The following is a 27,622-nucleotide window of genomic DNA, read 5'->3' as shown; positions in this document are numbered from 1 at the left end:
GTCTTTTTTGGAGTAAGCTCTCCCTCCAGCATCCCCCTGTTAGGCTCACCTCAGCCTCTGATATAGACAATTCTTGGCATCCCCCTGTCACTCCAGAGGTCCAGATGGGTTCTGTGCCCCTGTACCCTGATGGCACCAGCGTACTCTGCGCACCAGTGTCTACCAAAGCCTTATACTTCTGTGGGTCTGATATGCCAGGCCATTGAATCCTCACACCATCCCTCCTGCCCAGAAAGACTGCTATGACAGATGGAGCCCAGAGTCGGGAACTAAATGAACTTTTTATGAACATGTCCCATAATCTAAAGGAATGATATCTCTGTGTCTGTATACATATATATACATATATATATAATTGTCTATATATCTCAAAAGGACGGAAAATGTGATGATTATTGACCAGGATGTAACTGAAGGTATGGGAAGTAAGCATGAGGTCAATAGTACAGAATAAGGGGTGGATAGTGTCCTGGTTTCAGCTGGGCTAGAGTTATAGTGTTCCTAGTTGCTGGTATAGTGCTATGTTTTGAGTTAGGTATGAGAAGAATGACAGTAACACTGACGTTTTCAGTTGTTGCTAAGTAATGTTTAGTCTAAAGTCAAGGAATTTTCAGCTTCTGATTACCAGCCAGTGAGAAAGCTGGAGGGGCACAAGAAGTTGGGAGGGGACACAACCAGGGCAGCTGACCCAAAGTGGCCAACGGGGTATTCGATACCATGCGACATCACATCTAGTATATAAACTGGGAGGAGTGGGGGTGGGGGGATTGCTGCTTAGGCACGGGCTGGGCGTCAATTGGCAGATGGTGAGCAATTGCACTGTGCAACACTTGTACATTCCAATCCTTTTATTATTACTGTTGTCATTCTATCAGTGTTATCATTATCACTATTAGTTTCTTCTTTTCTGTTTGATTAAACCATTCTTATCTCAACCCACGAGTTTCTCTTCTTTTCCCGATTTTCTCACCCATCCCACTGGGTGTGGGGGGACTGAGTGAGCGGCTGCATGGTGCTTAGTTGCTGGCTGGGGTTAAACCACGACAGCCTGTAATGAGTTACATTAGGAGTGCTCTGCAAACGAAAACAATCAGTTAATTGCTTCTGAAAAGCACCCGCTCATCGTTTTCCACAGGGCATCCTTGATCTCCTGGTTCCTCATGCTGTAGAGGAGGGGGTTCACTGCCGGAGGCACCACTGAGTACACAACTGCCATCACCAGATTGAGGGATGGGGAGGAGATGGAGGGGGGCTTCAAGTAGGCAAACACTGCAGTGCTGATAAACAGGGAGACCACGGCCAGGTGAGGGAGGCACGTGGAAAAGGCTTTGTGGCGTCCCTGCTCAGAGGGGATCCTCAGCACGGCCCTGAAGATCTGCACATAGGAGAAAAGAATGAAAACAAAACAACCAAATGCTAAACAGGCACCTAGCACAAGAAGGCCAACTTCCCTGAGGTAGGAGCGTGAGCAGGAGAGCTTGAGGATCTGGGGGATTTCACAGAAGAACTGGCCCACAGCATTACCTTGGCAGAGTGGTAGCGAAAATGTATTGGCCGTGTGCAGGACAGCATTGAGAAACCCACTGCCCCAGGCAGCTGCTGCCATGTGGACACAATCTCTGCTGCCCAGGAGGGTCCCGTAGTGCAGGGGTTGGCAGACGGCAATGTAGCGGTCGTAGGCCATGATGGTGAGGAGAGAATATTCCGCTGTGATCAAGAAGAGAAAGAAAAAGACCTGTGCAGCACATCCCCAGTAGGAGATGGCCCTGCTGTCCCACAGGGAATTGGCCATGGATTTGGGGACAGTGGTGGAGATGGAGCCCAGGTCGAGGAGGGAGAGGTTGAGGAGGAAGAAGTACATGGGGGTGTGGAGGCGGTGGTCGCAGGCTACAGTGGTGATGATGAGGCCGTTGTCCAGGAGGGCAGCCAGGTAGATGCCCAGGAAGAGCCAGAAGTGCACGAGCTGCAGCTGCCGTGTGTCTGCAAATGCGAAGAGGAGGAACTCAGTGGTGGAGCTGCTGTTGGACATTAGCTTCTTCTGGGCATGAGGCACTGTTCAAGAGGGAAAGATGGTGACAAGTTAGAAGAGACTTCTCTGAGCTAAACCTAATGCATTTCTCATAGAAACCCCACTGAATCTGCCTCTCCTATTTTAGAAAGACCTTTGGCAGGTCCCTTTCTTGAGATATATGCTTGGTGCTGGCTGAGGGTGCCACTGGGAGCAGCGGGCTTTGCTGTGGGCTACAGGGGAGTCAGTCTTGCCCTACAGCAGGACGTAAATAGGAAAACGGGGTGATCTTCTATTAAATCCACTTGTCATGTCAAACAGCTTTCAGCATTGTCACTCCCAATTCAACCAAAAATGGGGAAGAGCTGAGGGGATTTTGTTTTGAGTATTTTCTTCTGGTTTCCCCAACACACTTAAAGGAGTACTTCTGGCAGGGAAAGAAGCAAATGTCCTAAGGATGGGGTGTCCTGAAAGGAGAGTTTTGTCATTTGTCTCACTGAGAGCCTGGGGCGTGCTCAGCTGTGTGCTGTGTGCTCTGTGTGCTCTGCTTGGAGCCTGGGGTCTGCTCAGCTCTGCCCTGCAGACGCCCCCCAGCAGCCAAGCACCGCCCAGGGACATCTCTGTGTGTGCAGGGGCTAAGGAGCACCTCAGACAAGTCCTAAGGTCCATGGGCTCTCAGTGCCTTCGCCAGAGGGGAGAAATATATTTCAATGTACACTGCCCACCCGCCCACCAGGATGATAAAAATTGAAAGCAAAGGCTCCTTACCTTTCAGGAGAACGCTGCCTTGATGTTCTTCTTGAAAGTCCCCTTGGAAATGCCCAGGGCTATGCTTGAGATCTGAGCAAACCTGACCCACGCAGCATGCTGTCAACAGCAGAAGCACCCTGCTCTGCCCTTCCAGGGGTCATTTCTTTCACCCACACCTTCTCCCCACACTGTCATGGGGAGCTCCCTGCGCAGGCTGAGTGCTGACCCTGGCAGGCAGCAAAGTCCCTGCTCCACCACTCAGCCCCTGAAACACCAGGACCCTGCTCTGAAGGACAGCCCTGGGCACCCCTGCATGCACACCCGGCTTCACAGCCCTGCAGCTGGTGCCAGGAGAAGGCAGCCCTCATGCCCTGTCCCTCTGACAGGGCAGCAGGGAAGCCCTGCTCTGGAGCACACCCTTCTCCTCTACAACAGAGAATCAAAGACAGTCCTGCCAGATCCCACACACTGTCAGCTGTGCCAGTGTTCGGAGATCCCTGCAGGAACTGAAGCTCTGTTGCCCTGCACCCACAGACTCACCATGCAGAGGGCTGTGAAGATTTCTCCCGCAGTGAGCTCTCAGCATCCTCCCACTCCACGCTGCCTTTAAGCTCTCTCTGCCTTGCAGGTCTCCTCTCGATGCCTGCAGGCAGTGCCCCCAGCCCTGCTCCTGGGCAGAGCTGTCTCTCTGCAGCGCTGCCTGCTTGCCAGGAGCTCCCTCTGTCCCAGGAGCCCAGCCCAGCTCAGCAGCAGAGGACCAGCCCAAGGCAGCACTTTCTCTGCCCCCTCTGGGCTCCCTCCAGGTGTCCCTGGGCCTCCAGGGGAACCTGCTGGGAAACAGGCTGAAGCAATCACTGATGTTCCCTCCCGCACCTGGGGAGAGACACTGCTTTCCAGCAGGGTCATTGCTCTGCTGAGAGACAGACTTAGGTCCAAGAATCAACTTTTCCGAGAATGATAGAATCACTGAGGTTGGAAAAGACCCTTAAGATCACCAAGTCCAATGGTGAACTTATCACCAGCAATTCCATCAGTAAACCATGTCCCTAAACAACGTGTCTTTGAAATACCTCCACGTAGGGTCATTCAACCACTTCCCTGGGCAGCCTCTTTCTTGTGCCATCATTGGGCAGGACACGCAGACACTGACAGGCAGGGATCTCCTTTAGCCCTGCTGAGGGAAGGGAGTCAGCAGAGTCCATGGAGGAATCTCATGCTGGGATTGTAGTCCTGGGGCTGGAAGGGGACTCAGCACCCTCCCATGCCCACCACAAACCCACTTAAGATGGGATTCCTCTTGCCTCAGTGCAGGTCTGCATTAAAGAGGCACCTACATGTCAGCTCCTTGTCTCAGCTCCTTGTCTCAGCTCCCACGCTAACTAATGGTGATGGAGGCCAGCAGTGCGGTGTTCAGATGCAAATGTCTGGTGACATTGGAGGTGCCAGAAGTGGTCAAAGAGGTGTGCAGGTAATAGAGATAGATCAAGGATATGTGCAGCCTGATAAAGAGACAGGACAACATCTGAGCACCTCTTCTTCCTGGCAGCTCCTGGGAATTTCCTTTGGCCAACTGAAATGACAGCTGATGCCCAAATTAAGGGCAAAGGAACCTGTCCCTCCTCATGATGTTCAGGGTCACCTATAGAGGTATTCCTCCGCTGGAATGGAGTCATGTGCCATAGGGAGAGCTCAGTCTTTCTCCTCCTCTTCTCCATCTGTTGGATTTACTAGGTCTTGTCTGACAATATTGGCAGTTGTGTCATGTTCAGCCCCACCTTGGGCTACAGAATTCAGAGCAGCTACTCAATTCAGTGTTCAGATCTAGGCCCACAAAGCTACAGGAGATGCCAGGGCTGGCCTGGTAATCACAGGGCCTATAGGAAAAGCAATTCTCCTTCAGGAAGGGTGTGCGACAGACACCCCAGATGGCATTATGGAGAGTATGATTCGGTGCCTTTGTGCCATTGACGGTTGCCATCAGTCAGAGGCACCAGTCATCAGATGCCATCAGAGAGGCAAATTCTGTCCCTTCTTCTACCCATTAGCTGCAGGCATTGGGTGATCACAAAGCACATCACACCGGGGTCCTTTCTCACTCCCTTGATGATCTACCCAAGGAACAGCCCACGCATTTGAACAGTGTTCCTGGGTACATCTTGCCTTCAAAGACGGCATCTTCCAAGCACAACCATACTTCATACCAAAACTCAGCTGAAACGCAAAAGGCAATTCAAGGGCACCAAGATGAGCTGATGCTATGTCAGGAACAGTTCAAGAAGAAAGAGAGATACTACGGGACCACTATTAAATTAACTGATAATAGCTGTAGAGAGATCTGAGATTGCCTATGTCCTCTTTGCCTCAGTTACCACCAGCAAGGTCTCCCAGGCTTTTGTGCTTTGAGGCAGGACTCTGGAAGGGAAAGGGGAACAACCAGCGGTGGATGAGGATCACGCCAGGGCTTACCTAGAAAACTACACCCTTACCAGTCCATGGGAGCAGAGGGGCTGCAATCAAGGGTGCTGAGAGAGTGTTTTTCATCAGGAAGTCCTGGTCTGTTCTGATCCCAGTAAGGAAGGCGCTCAGACTCTGTGAGGTATCATTTAAAATGCTCTTCCTTAGGTCTAGGGCTCTAAGGAGAGAGTTATACAGATAATTGTACAGATAATCTTATGTCCCTTTAGATGGCTGGAACCCCAGGTCGTGTAGCATGGAGGCAAGAATGCTGAGGATGGTGGATGCCGCCTGTATGAAGGGGAATCTTGGATTTATGGAGGTCCTTTATGTGATGGGCAACAGGTTGGGTTAGCTTTGGTCACTGAGGATCGGAGGAGGCAGTAAGAGTGACATTGTGCTGGCAGCTACAAACTACTTGATCATGGGAGAGGAAAGAGAAAAGGTCTTTTGTCAGCAGCCGAGGAAGTCTCCAGGTTAATGATCAGGTGCCTATGGGGGACTGGAAGTGCCCTGGCATTCACTGGCCAGGCAAAGCAACAGGCTGCCAACAGCCTGAAGGACCTTGGGACAACTTCTTCACAGAGCTGCTAGGTGGGCCAACGAGGGTGATGGTCACCTGGACCTGACCGTGGCCCACAAGGAAAAGCTGGTCAGGATGTGATCACCAGCATCAGCCTTGGCTGTCATGACCAGGAAACAGTGGGGTCTCAGACACCAAAGGGCAGTGAGGAAGGCCAGCAGCAGAGAACAGACTCTGGACTCCAGAGGAGAAGTCTTTGACTTACTTGGGAGACTGATCCAGGTGGTGCCATGGGAAGCAGCTCTGAAGGGTGAAGGAGCATGAGCAAATCTGACAGGCCTGACAGGACAGCCTCCTCCAAGCACAGGAGTGATCTCTCCAAGTACCCATGCAAAGAAGCATTCCCCTCAGGAGAGATCTGTTGCCATTAAATGATAACAGTTAGCAATGAGAGAAAAATCACTGGTCTGCAAACTTCATGCCAGAGGTTACACACCGTGAAATTAAGAGCTACCTTGTCAAGTAAGACTGAATGACAGGAATGAAGTTAATGAAATTACAGAACTTAAGTTTACGGACATGAAGAAGTGCTGTGGTACAATAGGCCACCCTGAGGGAGTCTGGATCAGCACAAGGCTTTGTGTTTCAAGAAAGGAACACCAAATTCGTGGCACCAAATGAACTCCTGGAGCCTTGCAAAAGCACTCAGACCTCTAAGAGCACAGAGGTGCCCCAGGGAGGTCCTCCCCTCACACATTTTGATGTGTTTCCCCAACTGGTCATTCTCAGATCCATGCATGGTGTATGGAGAAACATGGTCATTAGCTGAGGAAAGCCTTGAGAGCTTCTTAACTTGTCAGTTAGTGATTAGGCAGTGATTGGAGGTGTGTAGTGATGTGAGAGAGGGTGAAGTCATCAACAATCAAGGAGGTGGTTCAGGGCTTTAGCAAATCCTTACAACCACACCTGAGCCCAGCAATGGAAAGCAGTTGATGTCTGTAGGTGGAGGAGGAGTAGGTGTGCCCTGGGAGTGTGGCTGCAGGACCCTGCACAAACCAGGGGTTACATGAGAATGTTCCATCAGGGGAACATGCCTCAGCCTGGCAGATGGGGAGTGCCCATTGCTGGGGGTGGCTGAACACTGCTCCTCATGGCCCGTGAGCCGACCTTCCTGTCCTCCTCTCCTTCACTACCCACACTTGCCTGGAATTCAGGCAAAGCCAAGGAGCCTGGAGAATGCATGAACCTCCTGGAGTGAGGTCTTATTACTGCCGGGAAAGTGAGAAGGTTTTGGGAGACACTGGCGAGTGCAGCAGGAGAGTGGGGTGTGCGTAGCAGAGAGTGTGTTACAGGCCAGAAGAGGACCCAATGGAGCAAGTGGCAGTCATGCTACTGTGGAATAGTTCAAGTTGTGATTTTAGGGCAGCAGCAGCAGCCGGAGTAATGGCAGTGCAGTGCTGGAAATGCATCCAAATTGAGGACGCAAGCAAGTTTAGGACTGGGACATCTCATAGAATCACAGAATCATTTAGGCTGGAAAACACCTTCAAGATCATCCAGTCCTACCATCAACCCAACGCCACCATGGCCACTACACCATGTCCTGAAGTGCCACGTCTATGCATTTTTTGAACACCTCCAGGGATGGTGACTCCACCACTTCCCTGGGCAGCCTGTTCCAAGGCCTGACAACCCTTTCTGTAAAGAAGTTTTTTCGAATACCCAATCTAAACCTCCCCTGGCACAACTTGAGGCCATTTCCTCTCCTCCTATCACTAGTTACTTGATAGAAGAGACCAGTACCCACCCCACTACAACCTCCTTTCAGTTGTAGAGAGCAATAAGATCTCCCCTCAGCCGCCTTTTCTCCAGGCTAAATAACCCCAGCTCCCTCAGCCGCTCCTCATAAGACTGCTGCTCCAGGCCACTCACCAACTTGGTTGCCCTTCTCTGGACATGCTCCAGCACCTCCATGTCTTTCCTGTAGTGAGGGGCCCAAAATGAAACACAGGACTCAAGGTGCAGCCTCACCAGTGTCCAGTACAGGGGATCAATCACTTCCCTGCTCCTGCTGGCCACACTCTTTCTGATGCAGGCCAGGATGCCGTTGACCTTCTTGGCCACCTGGGCACACTGCTGCCTCATATTCAGCCCGCTGTCAACCAGCACCCCCAGGTCTTTCTCTGCCGGGCAGCTTTCCAGCCACTCTTCCCCAAGCCTGTAGCGCCGCAAGGGTTTTTGTGACCCAAGTGCAGCACCCGGCACTTGGCCTTGTTGAACCTCATACAGTTGTCCTCGACCCATCGATCCAGCCTGTCCAGATCCCTCTGTAGAACCTTCCTACGCTCGAGCAGATCAACCCTCCCTCCCAACTTGGTGTCATCAGCAAACTTACTGAGGGTGCACTCGATCCCCTCATCCAGATCATTGATAAATATATAACACAGAACTGGCCCCAATACTGAGCCCTGGGGAACACCACTTGTGACTGACCGCCAGCTGGATTTAACTCCATTCACCACAACCCTCTGGGTTCATCCAGCGCATAGTAGTGGAATTGCTGACCCTCTTCCTTACCTCACCAAGGTACTTCAGGTTTTTGCTTTTGAAAGCTTTGCTCAGCCTCTTCCCAGTACCTGAGCGTCATGGACACAGCCCCAAAGACACCACGGGCTTATTGAAATCCCAGAAGCCCTAACAAGCCATGACTCTTCCATCATTTTCTTCAGGTACTGAAGACTTGTGTAGCTAATCAGAGAGGTTTCAGGAGGGGAGGTAAAGAGGATGTTTTCAATGACTGCTTTGAAGAAGTGTTAGAAGAATTCTCCACTTGATATTGATGCAGAGTGTCTCCTAAGGAGGTCTGGACATACAGGAAAAGCAGTCCCTTGCGGCTAGACACGGCATGGACAACCTTCCTCCTCACCTCTCCAACCTGGCTATTTTACCAGGGAGTATGAGAGAGACTACTGAAAGACAGTGAAGCTTTACCTCCCTGAAGCTCAAAGCAGGGTGATAGGTGAGAGGGATCTGAATGACCAAAGGGTAAGAGGAGGAAGCCCTCTGGAGAACAGTGGGAAGTGCACATGTCCAGGTAGGCTTCTGAAGACATGACTTCAGCCATGGTGAGTTGAATAAGGACAGGTAGAAACACCAGGAAGTTTAGGGAGGTTAAATCCACAGCGTAATAGAGAGAGTACTGGCAAGGCAAGCACACGGTAAGGTCAATATTTCTTCTCCCACAATTAATACACGTTCTGAATACTCGTATTTGGGTAGGATAGAAATCCCATGGACATGTTCTTGAAAGTATTGAATCAGAATTAAGAAGAAGAATTAAGAAAAGACACTTCCTTTCAGACACTGTCATTTTCCTGCTCAGAGACAGATTTAGGCCTAAATGTGACCTGTCCTTGTCCCATCATCCAGCAGAATACCCAGACAGTGACAGGCAGGGAGCTCCTTTCCCACTTCTCAAGGGAAGGGGTTCAGCTGAGTTAAAGGAAGCATCTCATCCTGGGTCTGTAGTCCTGGGGCTGGAAGGGGACTCAGCTCCCTTCCATGCCCACCACAAACCACAGGAGGTTGGATTCCTCTTGCTTCTGTTCAGGTGTACAAAAATGGGTATTTCCATGCGAGCTCTTTGCCTCATCTCCTTTGGTCACTCAAGGAGATGGAGGGAAGGAGTCCTTTAGATGCAAATACCTGCTGACATTTGAGGTGTCAGAGGTGACCCAAGGTTAGTGCAGGAAACCTGGAGTTCACCCCGCAGCGCCTTGGGAAGAGGTCTGTGGCTTCCTTCTGGTGCCGTGCCCAGGCACATCCCGGCAGTGCCCCTGAGCCACCCCCACCCCAGGGCAGGGCTGCAGGGGCTGCTCCTTCGGCTTCACGGGCACGGGGCCAGGCAGCTCCCATCTGCCATGATGCTCCTCTAATGCACACGGCCTCTCTGCACTGAGAGCCACGTCCATGGGGTGCCATCAGGGACGTGATCTCATACCGTCTTACCGCCACAGCTGTGTGCTCATGGGTTATGCTGACGATGACCTCGCACCCTCCTGCTGCCGCCACTGTGTGCTCGTGATTTACCCTGTTACACGTGTGTGCGCTGTATGGACTCCTGCTGATGATGGTTCTTCCAAAAAGCCGGTTTGGGGCGTGGTCTAAATGTTACTTTGCTGACATCAGAAGCACCTACCCAAGCTATGGTCTGGCTCCTGGCCTATCAGCTGCTCAGGCACCAGTGACATCAACAGCTCACACACAGCCATGGCCATGCTCCTAGCCTATCAGCTACTCAGCCACAGGTGGTGTCAAAGCACCTATGTCTGATATTGGCCTGCTCCTTCACCTATTGGCTATTCAGACACCAGTGACCTGAAAACCACCAACACAAGCTACGGGCCTGCTGCTGCCCTATCTGCTACTCAGGCAGCAGTGACCTCACAAGTACACATACACCCATTGGCCAGGTACTCGCTTTCGAGGTATCAGCCGCCAGTCACCTCACATGGGCCTCTATAGGCCATGCACCTGGTCCTGGCCTATCAGCTACTCAGCCAAGAGTGACATCACAAGTACACACCCAGTCTGTATGTCTCCCTCTTGCCTATCAGCTACTCGGGCACCAGTGACCTGACCATCACATCTTCCCCTGTAACTTTAGTACCACTATTCTGCCTGTTACACGCTGTATTTAATTCCTCTAATCTTTCATATACTTTCGCCAAAGTTCTTTTTCTCCCACTCTTTGTTCATTCAGATACCTCTCACTTATCTGGTTGCTGCTTGAGCTTCAGGGAGTTAAAAGCTTGCCTGTCTTTCAGCAGTCTAATTGTCTCCTTAGCCAGCTCCTTAATTATGTTTCTATCTACCTTTTTCACCTCCCTACCTAAAATATATCTCATAAGATTATTCCTTGTAGAGAGGCTACCTCATTAGACACCGCTTGTGCTTAGCGTATGGTTGCAGAGTGTCTTTTATTGTTTATGAAACTTCAGCATGCTTTGCTTTGCTTTGCTTCCAAAGACCAAAAGTCCTGCTGTGCCCATGTGCAGCCAGTTCTCTCAGGAGGGCAGGTGGGAGCTGATGCAAGGGAGCTGTAACATCCAGCTTCAGCCTTGGGTGGAGAAGTCTGATGTAAGGCAAAGTGATCTAAGTCCCAGGTGGCCAAAGGCAGAAATGGTGAGGTTGGAGAGTTGAGGAGCAAGGTTGTCTATACAGTGTCAGACCTCAAGGGACTGCTTTCTGTACCTGTCCACTCATCCTGAGGAGACAGTCTGCATCAGTATCAAACACAGAATGCTTCTATGATCTCTTCCTTAAAATGAAAAGTAATAGAAAATATCCTTTAAAATACAATAAAAAAAAATTAGATGCACTTTGAAACCTTCCTCCTTAACTACACTAGGTAACTTCTCTAATTAGCTGTACAAATCTTGGAGACTTGAAGAATGTTACAGGAAGAGACATGGCTCGTTAGAGCTTTCTGTATTTTAATGAGCCCCATAGTGCATTTGGGACTCATTAAAGGAGCCTCAGGTACTGAGAGGAGATTGAAGAAACTGCTCAAGAAGTTAGAAGGAAAACTCAAAGTACCTTGCAGCATTAATGGGCCCCACTGAGGGCCATGAATGACAAAGGTCTGACAAAGGCTCCCATGGACTCGTTAGAGCAGTTAATTGGAGGCTGTGACTCCAGGTAGGCCAAGGCACTGTGCAGGTGGCTCTGATGCTGAGAAAAGCCTGGCTTTGTTTGATGAAGCAGAAAGCCAAGGCCTCACCCCCAGGCCCTGGGACCACCGATCCTGTCCCTCACGCGTGGCTCAGGGCTCTTCCTGGGGGCAGTGGGATGTGAGGGTGAGCAATGCCAAGTGCAGGAAAATTCTATGACACCTCCAGGCCTCCCAAAGAAGGGGCGAGATCAAAACAAATCCAGAGACTCAGCAGAAAATTTCTTCTGGTAGGCCTCGGTGGTAGAGGCAATTGCCATAGCCAATGGGACTAAGCCCTCAGCCCTGTTGAGACTTTCGGCTTTGCCAGAGCCCTTTGCCATCTCTACTGCAGGCTGTCTTATGCTGTCCCATGCCTGCACCTCTTTCCCTTCAGGCTGTTAATACCCATCTTGCTTTCCCACCTAGGTCTCACTCTGGCATTTCTCTACATGTCTCTCCACCCATCATTCACTGTTCCTTGAAACACAAAGCCATGGGCTGATCCAGACTCCCTCTGGCTGACCTCTTACACCACAAGGCTACCCTTTGAGTGAGACTTCTTTTTCCTCAGCCCCACTCGGAACCTTCCAAGCCGCGCTTTGTGGAGGTTTCCGTCTCTTCCCACTACCAAGAAAGGCTCCATCATCTCTGAAACCACCCTTCAAGCAGTTGCAGCTACTACTATAGTGCCCTGAGCCTCCACTTCACCAGGCTAAAGAAGCCCAGGTCCCTCAGCCTCTCCACAGAGACACCAAGCCCCAGCCTGGCACATCTCCTCTGACCCTCTCCAGTTCCTCCTCATTCCTCCAGAACAGGGAGCCTGCACGCACACACACACTAGCCTGGAGGTTGCCACAGCAGTGCTGAGTCAAGGGGGATGAGAACTGCCTTCTCTGGGTGGCCATGCTCCCCCCTGATGCAGCCCTGTAGGTGGCAGTTGGCCTCATTCAAGGTGAGCATGCACCTCTGGCTCATATGGCATCCCTCATCACAGCCAGGCCCATCTCCTCAGGGTCCCCCCTGAGCTATTCAGATCCCAGCGTGCCCTCACAGATGGGGTTATTCTGTCCCCAAGTGCAGGACTGACCACGGAGCCTTGTAAAGCTTCATGAGGTTTCTACTGACCGAATGCCAGAGGTCTGCAGGGTCTCCCAGGAGTGAAGCACCATTGGGCAATTGTTAATGTGTGCGTGCAGGTGGCTCACCCTGACTTGTGGTGCCTCTGACAAGGCAAGAGCTTGAGGAATTGCAGGACATCACAGATAGTAAAGGCAAGTAGCTTTTCAATGGAACTGCTGAGCAGGAGAGGAATTCCCATGGGGACAAGCTCAGAAACACCAAATGAGGGTGAAAGGATACAACACAGGGGTCATGGAGAAAAGGGTAAAGAGAGATGGACTGTTTACATGGAGGGGTACAAGGATGGTGAAGGGGAAGAAATGGAGAGTGGGAAAAGAGGGGAAAAGAAAAGAAAAGGTGAAGCAAAGGAAATGATCATGGCTGTTTTGGGGGTACCTGCCAAGCAGCCCTGCAACTGGGCAACCGTGCCTGGAGTGGGAGAGGAAAGTCACAGATCATCTGACCAAACTTCTTGCAGACTGTGGTCACAGGGAACTCAGGTGCTTTGCCTCCCATGGTGAAGGGAAGATCAGCTGAGGATGGAAATATAGAATCATTCATATTGGAAGGGACCTCAGGAGGTCTTTAGGCCAACGTCCTACTTGCAGCAGGGTCAGCTCTGGGGTCAGGGCAGAGTGTTCAGGGCTTCACGCATTCTGGGCTTGAAAAGCTCCAAGGATGGAGATGACAGGAGCTCTCTAGGACATCTGCTCCAGTGCTTGAGAGTCTCAATAGTTTTTCTTAAAGTGTTTCCTTATCTGTTTCAGCTGATGCCCATTGGCCTTCATCCTCCCATCATGCACAACAGTGAAGAGCCCAGATGCATTTTCATGATGACACTCAAGAAGGTATGGGAAGGCTGTTACTAGGTCTCCCCAAAGCCTTCTCTCCTCCTTGTTTTGCACCTTTGCTGCAAGCAAGTCCAATGGCATCCTGGGCTGCATTAGGAAGAGCACTGCCGGGAGGTTGGATGCGGTCATCCTTCCTCTGTCCTCTGCACTGCTACAATGTGTCTTGCTCGCTTGCCTCAGGGTTTTCTACCTTTCGACCTCATTCACTACAGCCAAAGCTGCCTTCCAACTCCTCCACCAGCCCTGCCTTCTTTTCCTGTGAAGAACAAGTCCAGGAGTGTATCCCACCATGTTGGGTCATGGAACACCTCTGACCTTCCCTTCAACGGAGGCCTTCTAGCAGAGGTCCATGGTCTTCCAACTCCCCAGTGACTAAGAAGGCCTAAATTTGTGTCCCTTCCTCCAGCTGCCTGAGGGAGACCTCATCCTCTTCCCAGCCTTCATCAGGCAGTTCAGGGATCCTGACCAGAAGAGCATGGTACCTGGAGGAGTTAGCGATCCATGTAACAGTAAACCTGAGTAGAGCCAGGCCTGGGCTGGGCTGGGCTCCAGGTACAGCTTGGCCTGCAGGCTGTGTTGTGCTAAGCATATCTCAATGCAGGATAAACTTGATTGTAGCAGAGAAACCTGCAGGAAGCTCCCAGCTGGTACCAGCAATTAGGCCACCTGCATGTCCCTACCTGCATCTAAAACTGCAGAAACAAACCTCCCCTTCTGGGACAGTGGGAAAGATGATGAGAATTGTTTTCTTGTAAGAAAACACTGAACGAGCTCCCAGGACCAAAGCGGGATAACCCTTACATGGGTGGGATCTGCACAGCTTGCTGCACAGTGATCAAAGGCACCTCCTGATGCAAAACAACACTCAAGTCTGCTGCGGGCCTATCGGGGATGCCAGCAGAGGTGCCCCCACAGCCACCTTCCCAGCCATGTGTCTCCTGCTGGCCCATGAGATCCTGAGGCACAGCTGACCTCACCACAGCATTCCCACCCATCTCTTCCTTGTGGCCTAGGATCTGATCAGATAAAGGTCACCTCACATTCCTCTTCCAACACCATGGCTCTGCTTTGGGACCTCACCATCCCTGCCCTGCCCCCAGGGACCAAACAGCCTCAGTTAGGGGAGGAGAGGGGCTCAAGGGGAGGGGCTTAGAGCATGGGAATGAGGGCTTCAGGTGTTAAGTGTTCAGGTTTAGGGATTAGAGCTCACCTTTCAGGGTTAGGGATTAGGCAAAGGTTTAGGGTGATGGTCTGGTGTTCTGCTTTGGCCGTCTGGCTAGTGTTTAGGGTGAGGGCTCACTTTGTGGATTAGGGGTTCTTCAGGGCAGGGGTGAGGGCTAGGCTTAAGGCCAACTTTCGAATGCTAGCTATAAGGGCGGGGGTTTGGCAGGAGCGATAGGGTAACGATCACAGGGTAAGAGTAAGATTTAGCTCAGAGGTAAGGGTTGGAGGATTAGGGTAGTGGATACCCAACAGGGTGAGTGGTGCCATTTAGGGGGTGCCATTAAGGGTAGGGTTGTGAGCTAATGTTACTGCTTAGAAACAGAGGAAGGGCCAAACAGAAATGGGGAGACAGGAACCTCATGGAATTCAACCAGGGAAAGTGTAAAGTCCTGCCCCTGGGAGGGGGGCAATAACTGCAGGCACCACTCTGTGCTGGGGGCAACCCAGCTGCCTGCAAAGCTGGAACAGAGTTTTGGAGAAAATGTCCTGGTGGGCACTAAGTTGTGCCCTTGTGGCAAAGAAGGCTGAGGGTATCCTGGGTTGCATTAGGAGGAATGTCACCATCAGGCTGATGGTGGGGATCCTTCCCCTTTACTCAGCACTGGTGAGGCCGTATCTGGAACGCTCTGGTCAGTCCTGGGCTCCCCAGGACTAGAGAGACATGGACATACCGGAGAGAGTCCAACGGAAGGACACTAAGATAATGATGAAGGGACTGGAGCATCTCTCCCGGCAGGAAAGTCTGCGAGAGCTGGGACTGTTCAGCCTGGAGAAGGGAAGGCTCAGGGGAATCTGCTCAGTCTGTAAAAATACCTGCAGGGAGGGTGCAAAGAAGATCGAGCCAGGCTCTTTTCAGTAGTGCCCAGTGACAGGACAAGAGGCCGTGGGCACAAAGTGAAACTCAGAAGGTCCCCTCTGAACATCAGGAAACACTTTTAGACTGTGAGGGTGACCAAGCACTGGCACAGGTTGCCCAGAGAGGTTGTGGAGTCTCCATCCGTGGAGCTATTCAAAAGCCATCTGAACACTGTCCTGGGTGAGCAGCTCTAGGTGGCCCTGCCTGAGGAGGGGTTTGGACCAGATGACCCCAGAGGTCCCGCCTAACCTCAACCATTCTGTCATTCTGTGAAATGCTGTGAAGGACGTCTTAGACCTACAGGACAAGTCCCACAGAATGAGCAAGACCATCTAAATGAGGCTTCTAGATGAATGGGTGATGCCATCCATATAGAAAGCCAAGCAGCATGGGAGAGCGATGGGGAATGCCAATGGTCTGGATTGAGAACTTCCTGGGAAAAGCCAAAGGAAAAAGATGAGTGCAAGGTACCCCATGTTCTGGGGGCAAGGTGCCTTGTTTGGGACAGCTTCCTTAGCAACACCTGCATCCCCGGAGGGTGATTCCCTGGGCCTGCACCAGGCAGCAGCCATGTTTCTCAGCAGCACTTGCCCTTTCCTCCCTAGGTATTGACCATGGCTCTCCATTCCACATTCATGGACCCCAAACTACCAGTTGGGGAAACACACTTTGGTGAGGGGAAGACCTCCCTGAGGCATGCCTGCACTTTGTGAGCCCCAAGAGCTTGTGCAAGCCTCAGGGTGGAGCTCATTTGGTACCCACATTTGTATTGCAGATGGTTGGGGAGCACCATTACCAAGCAGGAAGTGAGAGAGTTGGTCCCAGGACAAGATCTGCCTGATGGGGATGGAGCTTACAGCTGCAGTGTCTCCGGGTCATTGCCCCACATAAGGTGTGTTTGATATATGGCCGTGTTCCTGGAAATAATGCCATTTGGGTGACTTTGTCTCACCATCAAAAGTAGGCAGGATGAATCCCATCCCTGGCAAAGAGCATGCGTAAACTGAAGGAACTGCCCCTCACTTGCCCAGCTTTGGCCTTGGCATGGGGAGCACCTTCTGGGCCTGAATGGACAAGCACAGCTGTGCCCTGCCTGCAAAGCTCAGGAACTATTCTCCACTCTTAAAGAAAAAATGAGCACATTTTTCATCAGCTGAAATGCATCAAACACTCTTCCTTCACAGACAATGTTTTCCCATGATGTCAAGGTAGAAATTTCCAGCCCATGTACTATGCTCAGGAGAAGATACCCTGGTCTTCCCCGTTACACCCGTGACACTGCTCTGCCTAGTATCCTGTGTATTGACTCTCACCACTCTCTCACGGGTTTCCACATGTCCTGCTCGAACTGACCATTTCTAAAGAAGCCATTCCAGCAGACTGCCTGGACACCTGCATTTCCCAGTGTCCATCCAGCTTTCCTCCTCTCATTGGTCTCTACCCATTCAAACACCTCTCAGCTACCCAGGTGCTGCTCAGAGGTTCAGGTGCTTTAAAGCTTGCCTTGTCTTTCAGTGGTCTGCTTGATGGTCTCTTGAGCCAACTCCTCCATTGTGTTTGTACCTGTTCTCCTGAGTATCTCACTGAAAGTGTTCCACTAAGGTGACCCAGAGCAGAAAGTGGACTTCAGTGGAGGAAGCTTGGACTTCATACATTATTTTTTACTAAGATATTCCTTTCTTTTTCTTTTTCTTTTTCTTTTTCTTTTTTTTTTTTTCTCTTATTAGCAGGTAAGCAACATTCTTCTGTGATTGTGTGCAGCTGGTTCTCCAAATATGCCAGTGGGAATCTGTGCAAATGAGCTGAATCATTCAGCTACAGACTTTACTGGGAAAAGCTTAGATTTGTGAAACCCTGATGCAAGTCCTAGATGGCCAATGAGGGAAATGACAGATGGAGTGGGGGGCAGAGATCGATGATGACGATGGGGCACAGGACAAAGATGGCCTGTACAGTGTCTGACAGAAGTGATCTTACTGTTGTCTACATATGCAGAGTTCATCCGGTGATGCTCTGGATCCATGTGGATTGGAGAAGGCTGATATCACTTATTCTGTAAGCAGCAAGACAAAGAAAACTGGAAAAAACCCAAGAAATCCTGATTTCTTATTCCTTATCATTTTGATCTTCTCTGCTTGGCTATACTCATGAAATTTCTGCAACAAGCCACAGAAGATTTGAAGATTTAGGGACAACTATGCAGAGAGAAGTGGCCTGTTAGGGTGTTTTGCGTGTTAAGGAGCCCTCTGGTGCCCGGTTGCTGAACTGCAGATACTGAAAACAGGAGCAAGGGTCTAAAGAAGAGGAAGGTACAAGAAAACCCTGTTTCTGAGGGCATCAGAGGCCCCACCGAGGGCCAAAGCTGACAAAGCCATGAAGGGAATGACCAGTCAACGTGTTGCTCCCTGGGGGCTAATGATGCAAAAAATTGGAGACACTGGTTGCAGATGGCAAATAGAATCATAGAATCATTTAGGATGGAAAAGACCTTCAAGATCATCGAGTCCAACCATCATCCATGCCCACTAAACCATGTTCTGGAGTACCTTGTGTGCTGGTGGCTCTGACCGCATGTAAGCCCTTGGTGTTTGTTAATCATCAGAGTGACCAAGCCTTCCCCCCCCAGGGCCTGGTAAAGGAGGTCCTTTTCCTCACGCATTGCTCAGGGCTCTACTGAGGGTCAGTGTGACTGTGTGGGTGGATATTTGACTTGCTGGTAGATTTTGTTGCTTTAAACACAAAACTGTGGTGTTCTGGGGATTTGGCAATGCCTGTGAATTCCCCACAACCTGTCCAGCTTCTTTCATAGCCCTGCTGACAGTCCTGAATCACCTGAGATGTCCCAGTCCCAGACTTGTTTGCATCCCCAGATTGGATCCACATCCCAGCACTGCACTGCCATTACTCCGGCTGCTGCTGCCGCCCTAAAATCACAGCTTGAACTATTCCACAGTAGCATGACTGCCACTTGCTCCTTTGGGTCCTCTTCTGGCCTGTAACACACTCTCTGCTACGCACAGCCCGCTCTCTCCCTCCACTCGCCCGTGAGCATCACCATCATTGGCCCACCTAGCAGCTCTGTGAAGAAGTTGTCCCAAGATTCTTCAGGCTGTTGGCACCCTGTTGCTTTGCCTGGCCAGTGAATGCCAGGGCACTTCCAGTCCCCCATAGGCACCTGATCATTAACCTGGAGACTTCCTCGGCTGCTGACAAAAGACCTTTTCTCTTTCCTCTCCCATGATCAAGTAGTTTGTAGCTGCCAGCACAATGTCACTCTTACTGCCTCCTCCGATCCTCAGTGACAAAAGCTAACGCAACCTGTTGCCCGTCACATAGTGGACCTCCATAAATCCAAGCTTCCCCTTCATACACAGGGCATCCACTCTTCTCCTCTTTCTTGCCTCCATGCTACACTTCCTGGGGTTCCAGCAATGTAAAGGGACATAAGATTATCTGTACAATTCTCTCCTTAGAGCCCTAGACCTAAGGAAGAGCATTTTAAATGATGCCTCACAGAGTCTGAGTGCCTTCCTTACTGGGATCACAATAGACCAGGACTTCCTGGTGAAAAACACTCCCTCAGTACCCTTGATTGCAGCCCCTCTCCTCCCATGGACTGCTAAGGGTTGTGGTTTGCTGGGTAAGCCCTGGCGTGATCCTCATCCACCGCTGGTTGTTCCCCTTTCCCTTCCAGAGTCCTGCCTCAAAGCACAAATGCCTAGGAGAATAGGCACTGGTCAGAATGCACTGGTCTAAAAACTTCATGCCAGAGGTTACACACCATGAAATTAAGAGCTACCTTGTCAAGTAAGACTGAATGACAGGAATGAAGTTAATGAAATTACAGAACTTCAGTTTACTGACATGAAGAAGTGCTGTGTTACAATAGGCCACTCTACAATAGGCCACTCTGAGGGAGCCTGGATCAGCTCAAGGCTTTGTGTTTCAAGAACAGAACACCAAATTCATGGCACCACACGAACTCCTGGAGCCTTGTAAAAACACTCAGACCTCCAAGAGTACAGCGGTGCATCAGGGAGGTCCTCCCGTCACACATCTTGAGGTGTTTCCTCCACTAGTCGTTCTCGGATCCATGAATGGTGAATGGAGAAACATGGTCATTATCTCAGGAAAGCCTTGAGAGCTTCCTAACTTCTCAGTAGTGATTAGGCAGTGAGCCTGGAGAATGCATGAACCTCCTGGAGTGAGGTCTCGTTACTGCAGGGGAAGTGAGAACCTTTTGGGAGACTCTTGCGAGTGCCGGGAGAGAGCGGGGTGTGTGTAGCAGAGAGTGTGTTACAGGCCAGAAGAGGACCCAAAGGAGCAAGTGGCAGTCATGCTACTGTGGAATAGTTCAAGTTCTCATTTTTAGGGCAGCAGCAGCAGCCGGAGTAATGGCAGTGCAGTGCTGGGATATGGATCCAACCTGGGGATGCAAACAAGTCTGGGCCTGGGACATCTCAGGTGATTCAGGACTGTCAGCAGGGCTATGAGGGAGGCTGGATGGGTTGTGGGGAACTCACAGGCATTGCCAGATCCCGGGAACACCACAACTTTATGTTTAAAGCAACAAAATCTACCACCAAGTTGTACACACACCCACACTCACACTGACCCTCAGTAGAGCCCTGAGCAATGCATGAGGGAAAGGACCTCTTCTACCAGGCCCTGGGGGTCAGGGCTTGGCCACTCTGGTGATTAACAAACACCAAGGGCTTACATGTGATCAGAGACACCAGCTCATTGCCTTTGCCACCTCCAACGCCCTCAGAAACTTGGGGTTTTCTTCTGCCTTCCACTTTGTCAGAGGCTTGTTCCTGCTTTCAGTATCTGCAGTTCAGGAACTGGGCACCAGAGGGCTCCTTAACATGCAAAACACCCTATCAAGCCATGTCTCTGCGCATAACTTTCCCTAACTCTTCAAGTCTTCTGTGGCGAAATTTCAGCAGTGTAGCCAAGCAGAAAAGATTGAAATGATAAGGAACAAGGATTTCTTGTTTTTTTCCAATTTTCTTTGTCTTTCTGCTACCAGAAAAAGTGATATCAGCCTTTTCCAATTCATATTTATCCAGAGCATCACAGGATGAAGTCCGAATATGTAGGAAAGGTAAGATTGTTTCTGTCAGACAGTGTATGGGCCATCTTGCTCCTGTGTCCCTTCACCATCGTTGGTCCTGCTCCCCCGCCCCCATCCATCATTTCTCTCAGTGGCCATGTGGGACTTGCATCATGATTTCTCAAATCTAATTTTTTCCCTCTAAAGTCTGTAGCTCAATGATTCAGCTCATAGAATCATAGAAGCATAGAAGCTTAGAATCATTTATTTTGAAGAAAGACCTTCAAGATCATCGAGTCCAACCATCAGCCATGCCCACTAAACCATGTTCCGTAGTGCCTCTTCTACACCTTTTTTTCATACCTCCAAGGATGGTGACTCCACCACTTCCCTGGGCAGCACATTGCAATGTTTGACAACCCTCTCAGTAAAAAAATTGTTCCTAATATCCAAGCTAAACCTCCCCTGCCACCTACTTGAGGCCATTTCCTCTTGTCCTATCTCCAACCACCTGACAGAGGAGACCAGCACCCACTTCACTTTCAGGGGGTTATAGAGAGCAATAAGGTCTCCCCTCAGCCTCCTCTTCTCCAGGCTAAACAACCCCAGTTCCCTCATAAGACTGGTGCTCCAGGCCCTTCATCAACTTGGTTGCCCTTCTCTGGACATGCTCCAGCAGCTCAGTGTCTTTCCTGTAGTGAGGGGCCCAACACTGAACACAGGACTCGAGGTGTGGCCTCACCAGTGCCAAGTACAGGGGAATGAACAATTCCCTGCTCCTGCTGGCCACACTCTTTCTGATGCAGGCCAGGATGCCGTTGGCCTTCTTGGCCACCTGGGCACACTGCTGGCTCATATTCAGCCGGCTGTCAACCAGCACCCCCAGGTCTTTCTCTGCTGGGCAGCTTTCCAGCCACTCTTCCCCAAGCCTGTAGCGCCGCATGGGGTTGTTGTGACCCACGTGCAGGACTTGGAACTGAGCCTTGTTGAACCTCATACAATTGTCCTCGACCCATCGATCCAGCCTGTCCAGATCCCTCTGTAGAGCCTTCCTACACTCGAGCAGATCAACCCTCCCTCCCAACGTGGTGTCGTCTGTGAACTTACTGAGGGTGCACTCGATCCCTTCATCCAGATCATTGATAAAGATATTACACAGAACTGGCCCCACTACTGAGCCCTAGGGCACACCACTTGTGACCGGCTGCCAACTGGATTTAACTCCATTCACCACAACCCTCTGGGCTCAGCCAGCCAGCCAGCTTTTCACCCAGCAAAGGGTACACTTGCCCAAGCCATGTGACGCCAGCTTCTCAAGGAGTATGCCATGAGAGACAGTGTCAAAGGCCTTGCTGAATCCAGGTAGACAACATGCACAGCCTTTCCCTCATCCACTAGGCGGGTCACCTGGTCATAGAAGGAGATCAGGTTGGCCAAGCAAGACCTGCCTTTCATGAACCCATGCTGACTGGGCCTGATCCCCTGCTTGTCCTGGACTTGCCATGTGAGTGCTCTCAAGACAAACTGTTCCATAATCTTCCCTGGTAACAAGGTCAAGCTGACAGGCCTGTAGTTCCCCGGATCCTCCCTCAGGCCCTTCTTGTAGATGGGCATCACATTGGCAAGCCTCCAGTCCTCTGGGACCTCCCCTGTTGACCAGGATTGCTGATAGATGATGGAGGGTGGCTTGGCAAGCACCTCTGCCAGTTCCCTCAGTACTCTTGGATGCATCCTGATTGAACCCGTAGATTTGTGAGTGTCCAGATGGTGAAGTAGGTCACTAACTATTTCCTCTTGGATTAAGGGGTGTATATTCTGCTCTTTGCCCTTGCCTTCCACCTCAGGGGGCTGAGTACCCTGAGGATAACTGGTCTTACTACTAAAGACTGAGGCAAAGGCGGCAGTAAGTACCTCAGCCTTTTCCTCATCTCTGGTGGCAACATTCCCTTCTGTATCCACTAAAGGACAGATATTCTCCTTGGAATTCTTTTCATTGTTAACATATTTATAAAAACATTTTTTGTTGTCCCTTTTACAATAGTGGCCAGATTGAGTTCCAGCTGAGCTTTTGCCTTTCTAATTTCCTCTCTGCATGACCTAACAAGACCCCTGTACTCCTCCCAAGTTGCCCGCCCTTTCTTCCAGAGATAATAAACTCTCCTTTTTTTCTTGAGTCCTAGCAAAAGCTCCCTGTTCAGCCAGGCTGGCCTTCTTCCTCAGCAGTTAGTCATGCAGTGCCCCTTTACCCTTCAGGATGGTCTCCCAAGGGACTCTCTCAACCAGTGCCTTGAAGAGGCCAAAGTTTGCCCTCTGGAAGCCCATAGTGGTGGTTTTGGTGACGCCCTTCCTTGGCTCACTGAGAATTGAGAATTCTATCATTTCATGGATGCTAAGCCCGAGATGGCCTCTGACCATCACATCTCCCACCAGTCCTTCCCTCTTTGTAAACAGTAGATCTAGCAAGGCTCCTCCCCTGGTAGGCTCACCTACCATCTGTCTCAGGACGTTATCTTCCACACACTCCAGGAACCTCCTAGACTGCTCACTCTGTGCCATGTTGTACTTCCAGCAGATGTCTGGAAAGTTGAAGTCCCCGACGAGAACAAGGCTGCACGATTCTGAGACTACTGCCAGCCTCCTGTAGAATGATTCACCTGCCTCTTCAACCTGGTTGGGTGGTCTATAACAAACTCCCAGCACAATATCTCCCTTGTTGGCCTTCCCCCTCATCCTCACCCATAAGCACTCAACTTTGACATCACAATCGTGTAGCTCTGCACAATCAAAACACTCCCTAACATAGAGAGCCACCCCACCACCTCTCCTTCCTTGTCTATCCCTTCTGAAGAGCTTATAGCCATCCATTGCAGCACTCCAGTCTGGGAGTCATCCCACCATGTTTCTGTGATGGCGAGTAAGTCGTATCTATCCTGCTGCACGATGGCTTCCAGCTCCTCCTGGTTATTGCCCATGCTGCGTGCATTGGCATAGATGCACTTGAGCTGGGCTATCAAATCCACCCCCAGCATTGGCATGCTGCCCCCAGGCTCATCTCTGGTGTGCCTACGCTTATCCCCTTCCCCCTTCAAACCGAGTTTAAAGCCCTCTCTATGAGCCCCGCCATCTCATGAGCGAGAATCCTTTTCCCCCGTTGAGATAGCTGGACTCCATCTGTTGACAGCAAGCCCGGTGCTGTGTAAACGTCCCCCTGATCAAAAAAACCCAAATTCCACCGATGGCACCAGCCTCTGAGCCACGTATTAATCAGGTATGTTTTCCTGTTCCTTTCAGTTTATTTCCCTGCCACTGAAGAGATTGAGGAAAACACTACCTGTGCTGCCGATCCTTCCAGTAATCGCCCCAGTGCCCTGAAGTAAGTCCCTTTTGATTGCCTTTGGATTTCTCCCTGCAATCTCATCTCTGCCAACCTGCACAACTAATAGCGGGTAATAATCAGAGGGCCGAACCACACCAGGGAGTCTCCCAGTAATGTCTTTTACCCAGGCCCCAGGGAGGCAGCAGACTTCCCTGTGGGAAGGGTCAGGTCTGCATATTGGCCCCTCTGTCCCCATCACAAGGGAATGGCCTATGACAATTACCCTCCTTTTTCTTTTTTCTGATGCTATGAGAAAGCATGGGGATGCCTGACTCAGCCTAGGCACCCCCCTGGATAGGCCTTCATCTACACCCTGATCTTCATTGGCCTGGTCCTCAAGTTCCAGAGCCCCATACCTGTTGTGTAGGGGCAACTGGGAAGGTGAGGGTGATGGGGAGGGGATTCGCCTGCCTCCCTGACCAGGGACCCGTATCCATTCCCCTCCATCACTTAGGTCCCTTCCTGTATGGTGGCAAGAGGGCAGGGGGTCCTCCATTTCTTGTGGAGCCTCCAGCTGCTGCCTCTGCCTCAGGGATGGTAGGGTGTGGGTCCACCAATCTACCTCCCTCTCACACTCCCTGATACTCCTCAACCTTTCCACTATCTCCTTCAGCTCTGCCACCAGGCTGAGCGGAACATTCACCTGGTCACACCACACACAGGAGATGTCCCTGCTGCCCTCTGGCACCAGGGATAGACTCAGGCACTCCCTGCGGCCAGACACCTGGACAGCTGCATGTTTGCTTGGGAGATCTGTCTGCGACGCCACATTTGTCCTAGCAATGGCTTTCAGCCGAGTGGCAACCATACCTGGGTCTCCTTCTGAGGCCGATGCCCACCACTTGAGTAGCATTCCTGAGCTGGGAAAGAGGGTGTGGGCCCTGCCTGCCACCCTGCTTGTGTGAACTGCCACGCAAACTGCCATGCCATGCCCTTTCTGACATGCCATGTCCAGTTTGCCCACCCTGTTCAGCACGCTCCTGGTCACTGGTGCTCCTCAGGGCTCTTTAAATCTCCCACGGTTGCCCCTGGTAATGCCCACGCCGTGTCAGCCTCTCTCATGAGAGCTGCCAGCTCTGGATGGGTCTCTCTGCTCTTCCTCGGGGTTCCTGGGCTTCAGGAACCTCCTTGTTCGCCTCAGTCTCGCGCTTAGATGCCGACTTACTGCTGCCGCTGCTGGTCTCATTGCTGTCTGATTATGTGTGTGTGTGTGTATATATATATATATATATGTGAATATATATTATATACACACAGAGATATCAATCCTTTAGTTTATGGGTCATGTTCATTAAAAAGTTCATTGAGTTCATTTAGTTCCCGACTCTGGGCTCCATCTGTCATAGCAGTCTTGCTGGGCAGGAGGGATGGTGCAAAGTCCTCTCCGTCGGTAGAGCAGGATAGGGCTTCAGTGCAGTGTGGTGAACAGGTGAAAATCAAATCCCCTGGAGGCACACATCAGACTTCCCCATCTTTTCGTATCACCCACCAAGTGCACCCGGGTCCTTGAGCAAAAGCAATCCCACCAATGGGCTTGCCTTTGCCTGAGGCAGGACTAACCCAGACTGTCTTCCCTAACATATTTTTCATGTGCACTACAGGGACTTTATCCCCTTCTACAGTATGTAAAACTTCTGATTGGGCAGGGCAACCTGGACTGGCAGATCCTCTGGTGTTGCCTAACCAGGTGGCTCTCGCTAAATGTGTATCAAAAAGTTTGAAGGTTCCACCCCCCATTGCTCTCAATGCAGTCTTTAACAGTCCATTGTATCGCTCAATTTTCCCACAGGCTGGTGCATGATAGGGGATGTGATACACCCACTCAATGCCATGCTCTTTGGCCCAGCTGTCCATGAGGTTGTTTGGGAAATGAGTCCCGTTGTCTGAGTCAGTTCTTTCTGGGGTGCCATGTCGCCACAAGACCTGCTTCTCAAGGCCCAGGATAGTGTTCCGGGCACTGGCATGGGGTACAGAGTATGTTTCCAGCCATCCGGTGGTTGCTTCCACCACTGTAAGCACATGGCGCTTGCCTTGGCGAGTCTGTGGGAGTGTGATATAGTCAATCTGCCAGGCTTCCCCAAATTTATATTTCAGCCATCGCCCTCCATACCACAGGGGCTTTAACCGCTTGGCTTGCTTAATTGCAGCACATGTTTCACGTTCATGGATAACCTGCGCAATAGTGTCCATGGTCAGGTCCACCCCTCGATCTCGAGCCCATCTCTATGTTGCATCTCTTCCCTGATGGCCTGAAGTATCATGGACCCACCGAGCCATAAATAGCTCACCCTTATGTTGCCAGTCCAGGTCCACCTGAGCCACTTCAATCTTGGCAGCCTGATCCACCTGTTCGTTGTTTTGATGTTCTCCAGTGGCCCGACCCTTGGGTACGTGAGCATCTACATGACGTACTTTTACAACCAGATTCTGTAGCCAGGACGCAATATCTTGCCACAGTGTGGCAGCCCAAATGGATTTACCTCTGTGTTGCCAGTTGCCCTTCTTCCATTGCTGTAGCCACCCCCACAGGGCATTTGCCACCATCCATGAGTCAGTATAGAGATAGAACACTGGCCACTTTTCTCTTTCAGCAATGTCTAATGCTAGTTGGATGGCTTTCACCTCTGCAAACTGACTCGATTCACCTTCTCCTTCAGCAGTTTCTGCAACTTGTCATGTGGGACTCCATACAGCAGCCTTCCACCTTTGATGTTTTCCCACAATGCGACAGGATCCGTCAGTGAACAGGGCATATTGCCTCTCATTTTCTGGCAGTTTATTATACAGCGGGGCTTCTTCAGCACATGCCACCTCCTCCTCTGGTGACATTCCAAAATCTTTGCCTTCTGGCCAGCCCGTGATCACTTCTAAAATTCCTGGGTGACTGGGGTTTCCTATGCGAGCCCGTTGTGTGATCAGTGCGATCCACTTACTCCATGTGGCGTCAGTCGCGTGATGTGTAGAGGAGACCCTCCCTTTGAACATCCAGCCCAGCACTGGCAGTCGGGGTGCCAAGAGGAGCTGTGTCTCAGTACCAACCACTTCTGAGGCGGCTCAAGCTCCTTCATACGCTGCCAATATCTCTTTTTTAGTTGGAGTATAGCGAACCTTGGATCCTCGATATCCTCGACTCCAGAACCCCAGGGGTCGGCCTCGGGTCTCCCCAGGTGCTTTCTGCCAGAGGCTCCAGGTAGGGCCATTCTCCCCAGCTGCAGTGTAGAGCACATTTTTAACACCTTGTCCTGCCCAGACTGGTCCAAGGGCTACGGCATGAGCAATCTCCCATTTAATTTGTCAAAAGGCTTGTTGTTGTTCAGGGCCCCATTTAAAATCATTCTTCTTCCGGGTCACTTGATAGAGAGGGCTTACAATCAAACTGTAATTTGGAATATGCATTCTCCAAAACCCCACGACACCTAAGAAGGCCTGTGTGTCCTTTTTATTAGTCGGGGGAGACATAGCTGCTATTTTGTTAACCACGTCCATAGGGATCTGACGACGTCCATCTTGCCATTTTATTCCCACAAACTGGATCTCCTGTGCAGGTCCCTTGACCTTACTTTCTTTTATGGCAAAACCGGCTTCCAGAAGGATTTGGATTATTTTCTTCCCTTTCTCAAAGACTTCTTCTGCCATGTTGCCCCATACGATGATGTCATCAATGTATTGCAGGTGTTCCGGAGCTTCACCTT

General features: G+C 50.9%; 1 protein-coding gene across 1 annotated transcript; it reads right to left on the bottom strand.

Moving 5' to 3' along the window:
* Positions 1-1,090: 1,090 nt before the first annotated feature.
* Positions 1,091-3,344, bottom strand: LOC142025858 (olfactory receptor 14A16-like). Its single transcript, XM_075018545.1, has 2 exons — positions 3,299-3,344; positions 1,091-2,052 (listed from the first exon to the last, which is right to left on the bottom strand). The coding sequence occupies exons 1-2, from the start codon at positions 3,342-3,344 to the stop codon at positions 1,091-1,093; spliced, it is 1,008 nt and encodes a 335-aa protein (XP_074874646.1).
* Positions 3,345-27,622: the final 24,278 nt, after the last annotated feature.

The sequence above is a fragment of the Buteo buteo genome, chromosome 30 (assembly GCF_964188355.1).
Source record: "Buteo buteo chromosome 30, bButBut1.hap1.1, whole genome shotgun sequence".
In the NCBI taxonomy this organism is placed as follows: Eukaryota; Metazoa; Chordata; class Aves; order Accipitriformes; family Accipitridae; genus Buteo; species Buteo buteo.
The sequence above is the reverse complement of the archived record's forward strand: the minus strand, read 5'-3'. Positions and strand labels throughout refer to the sequence as shown.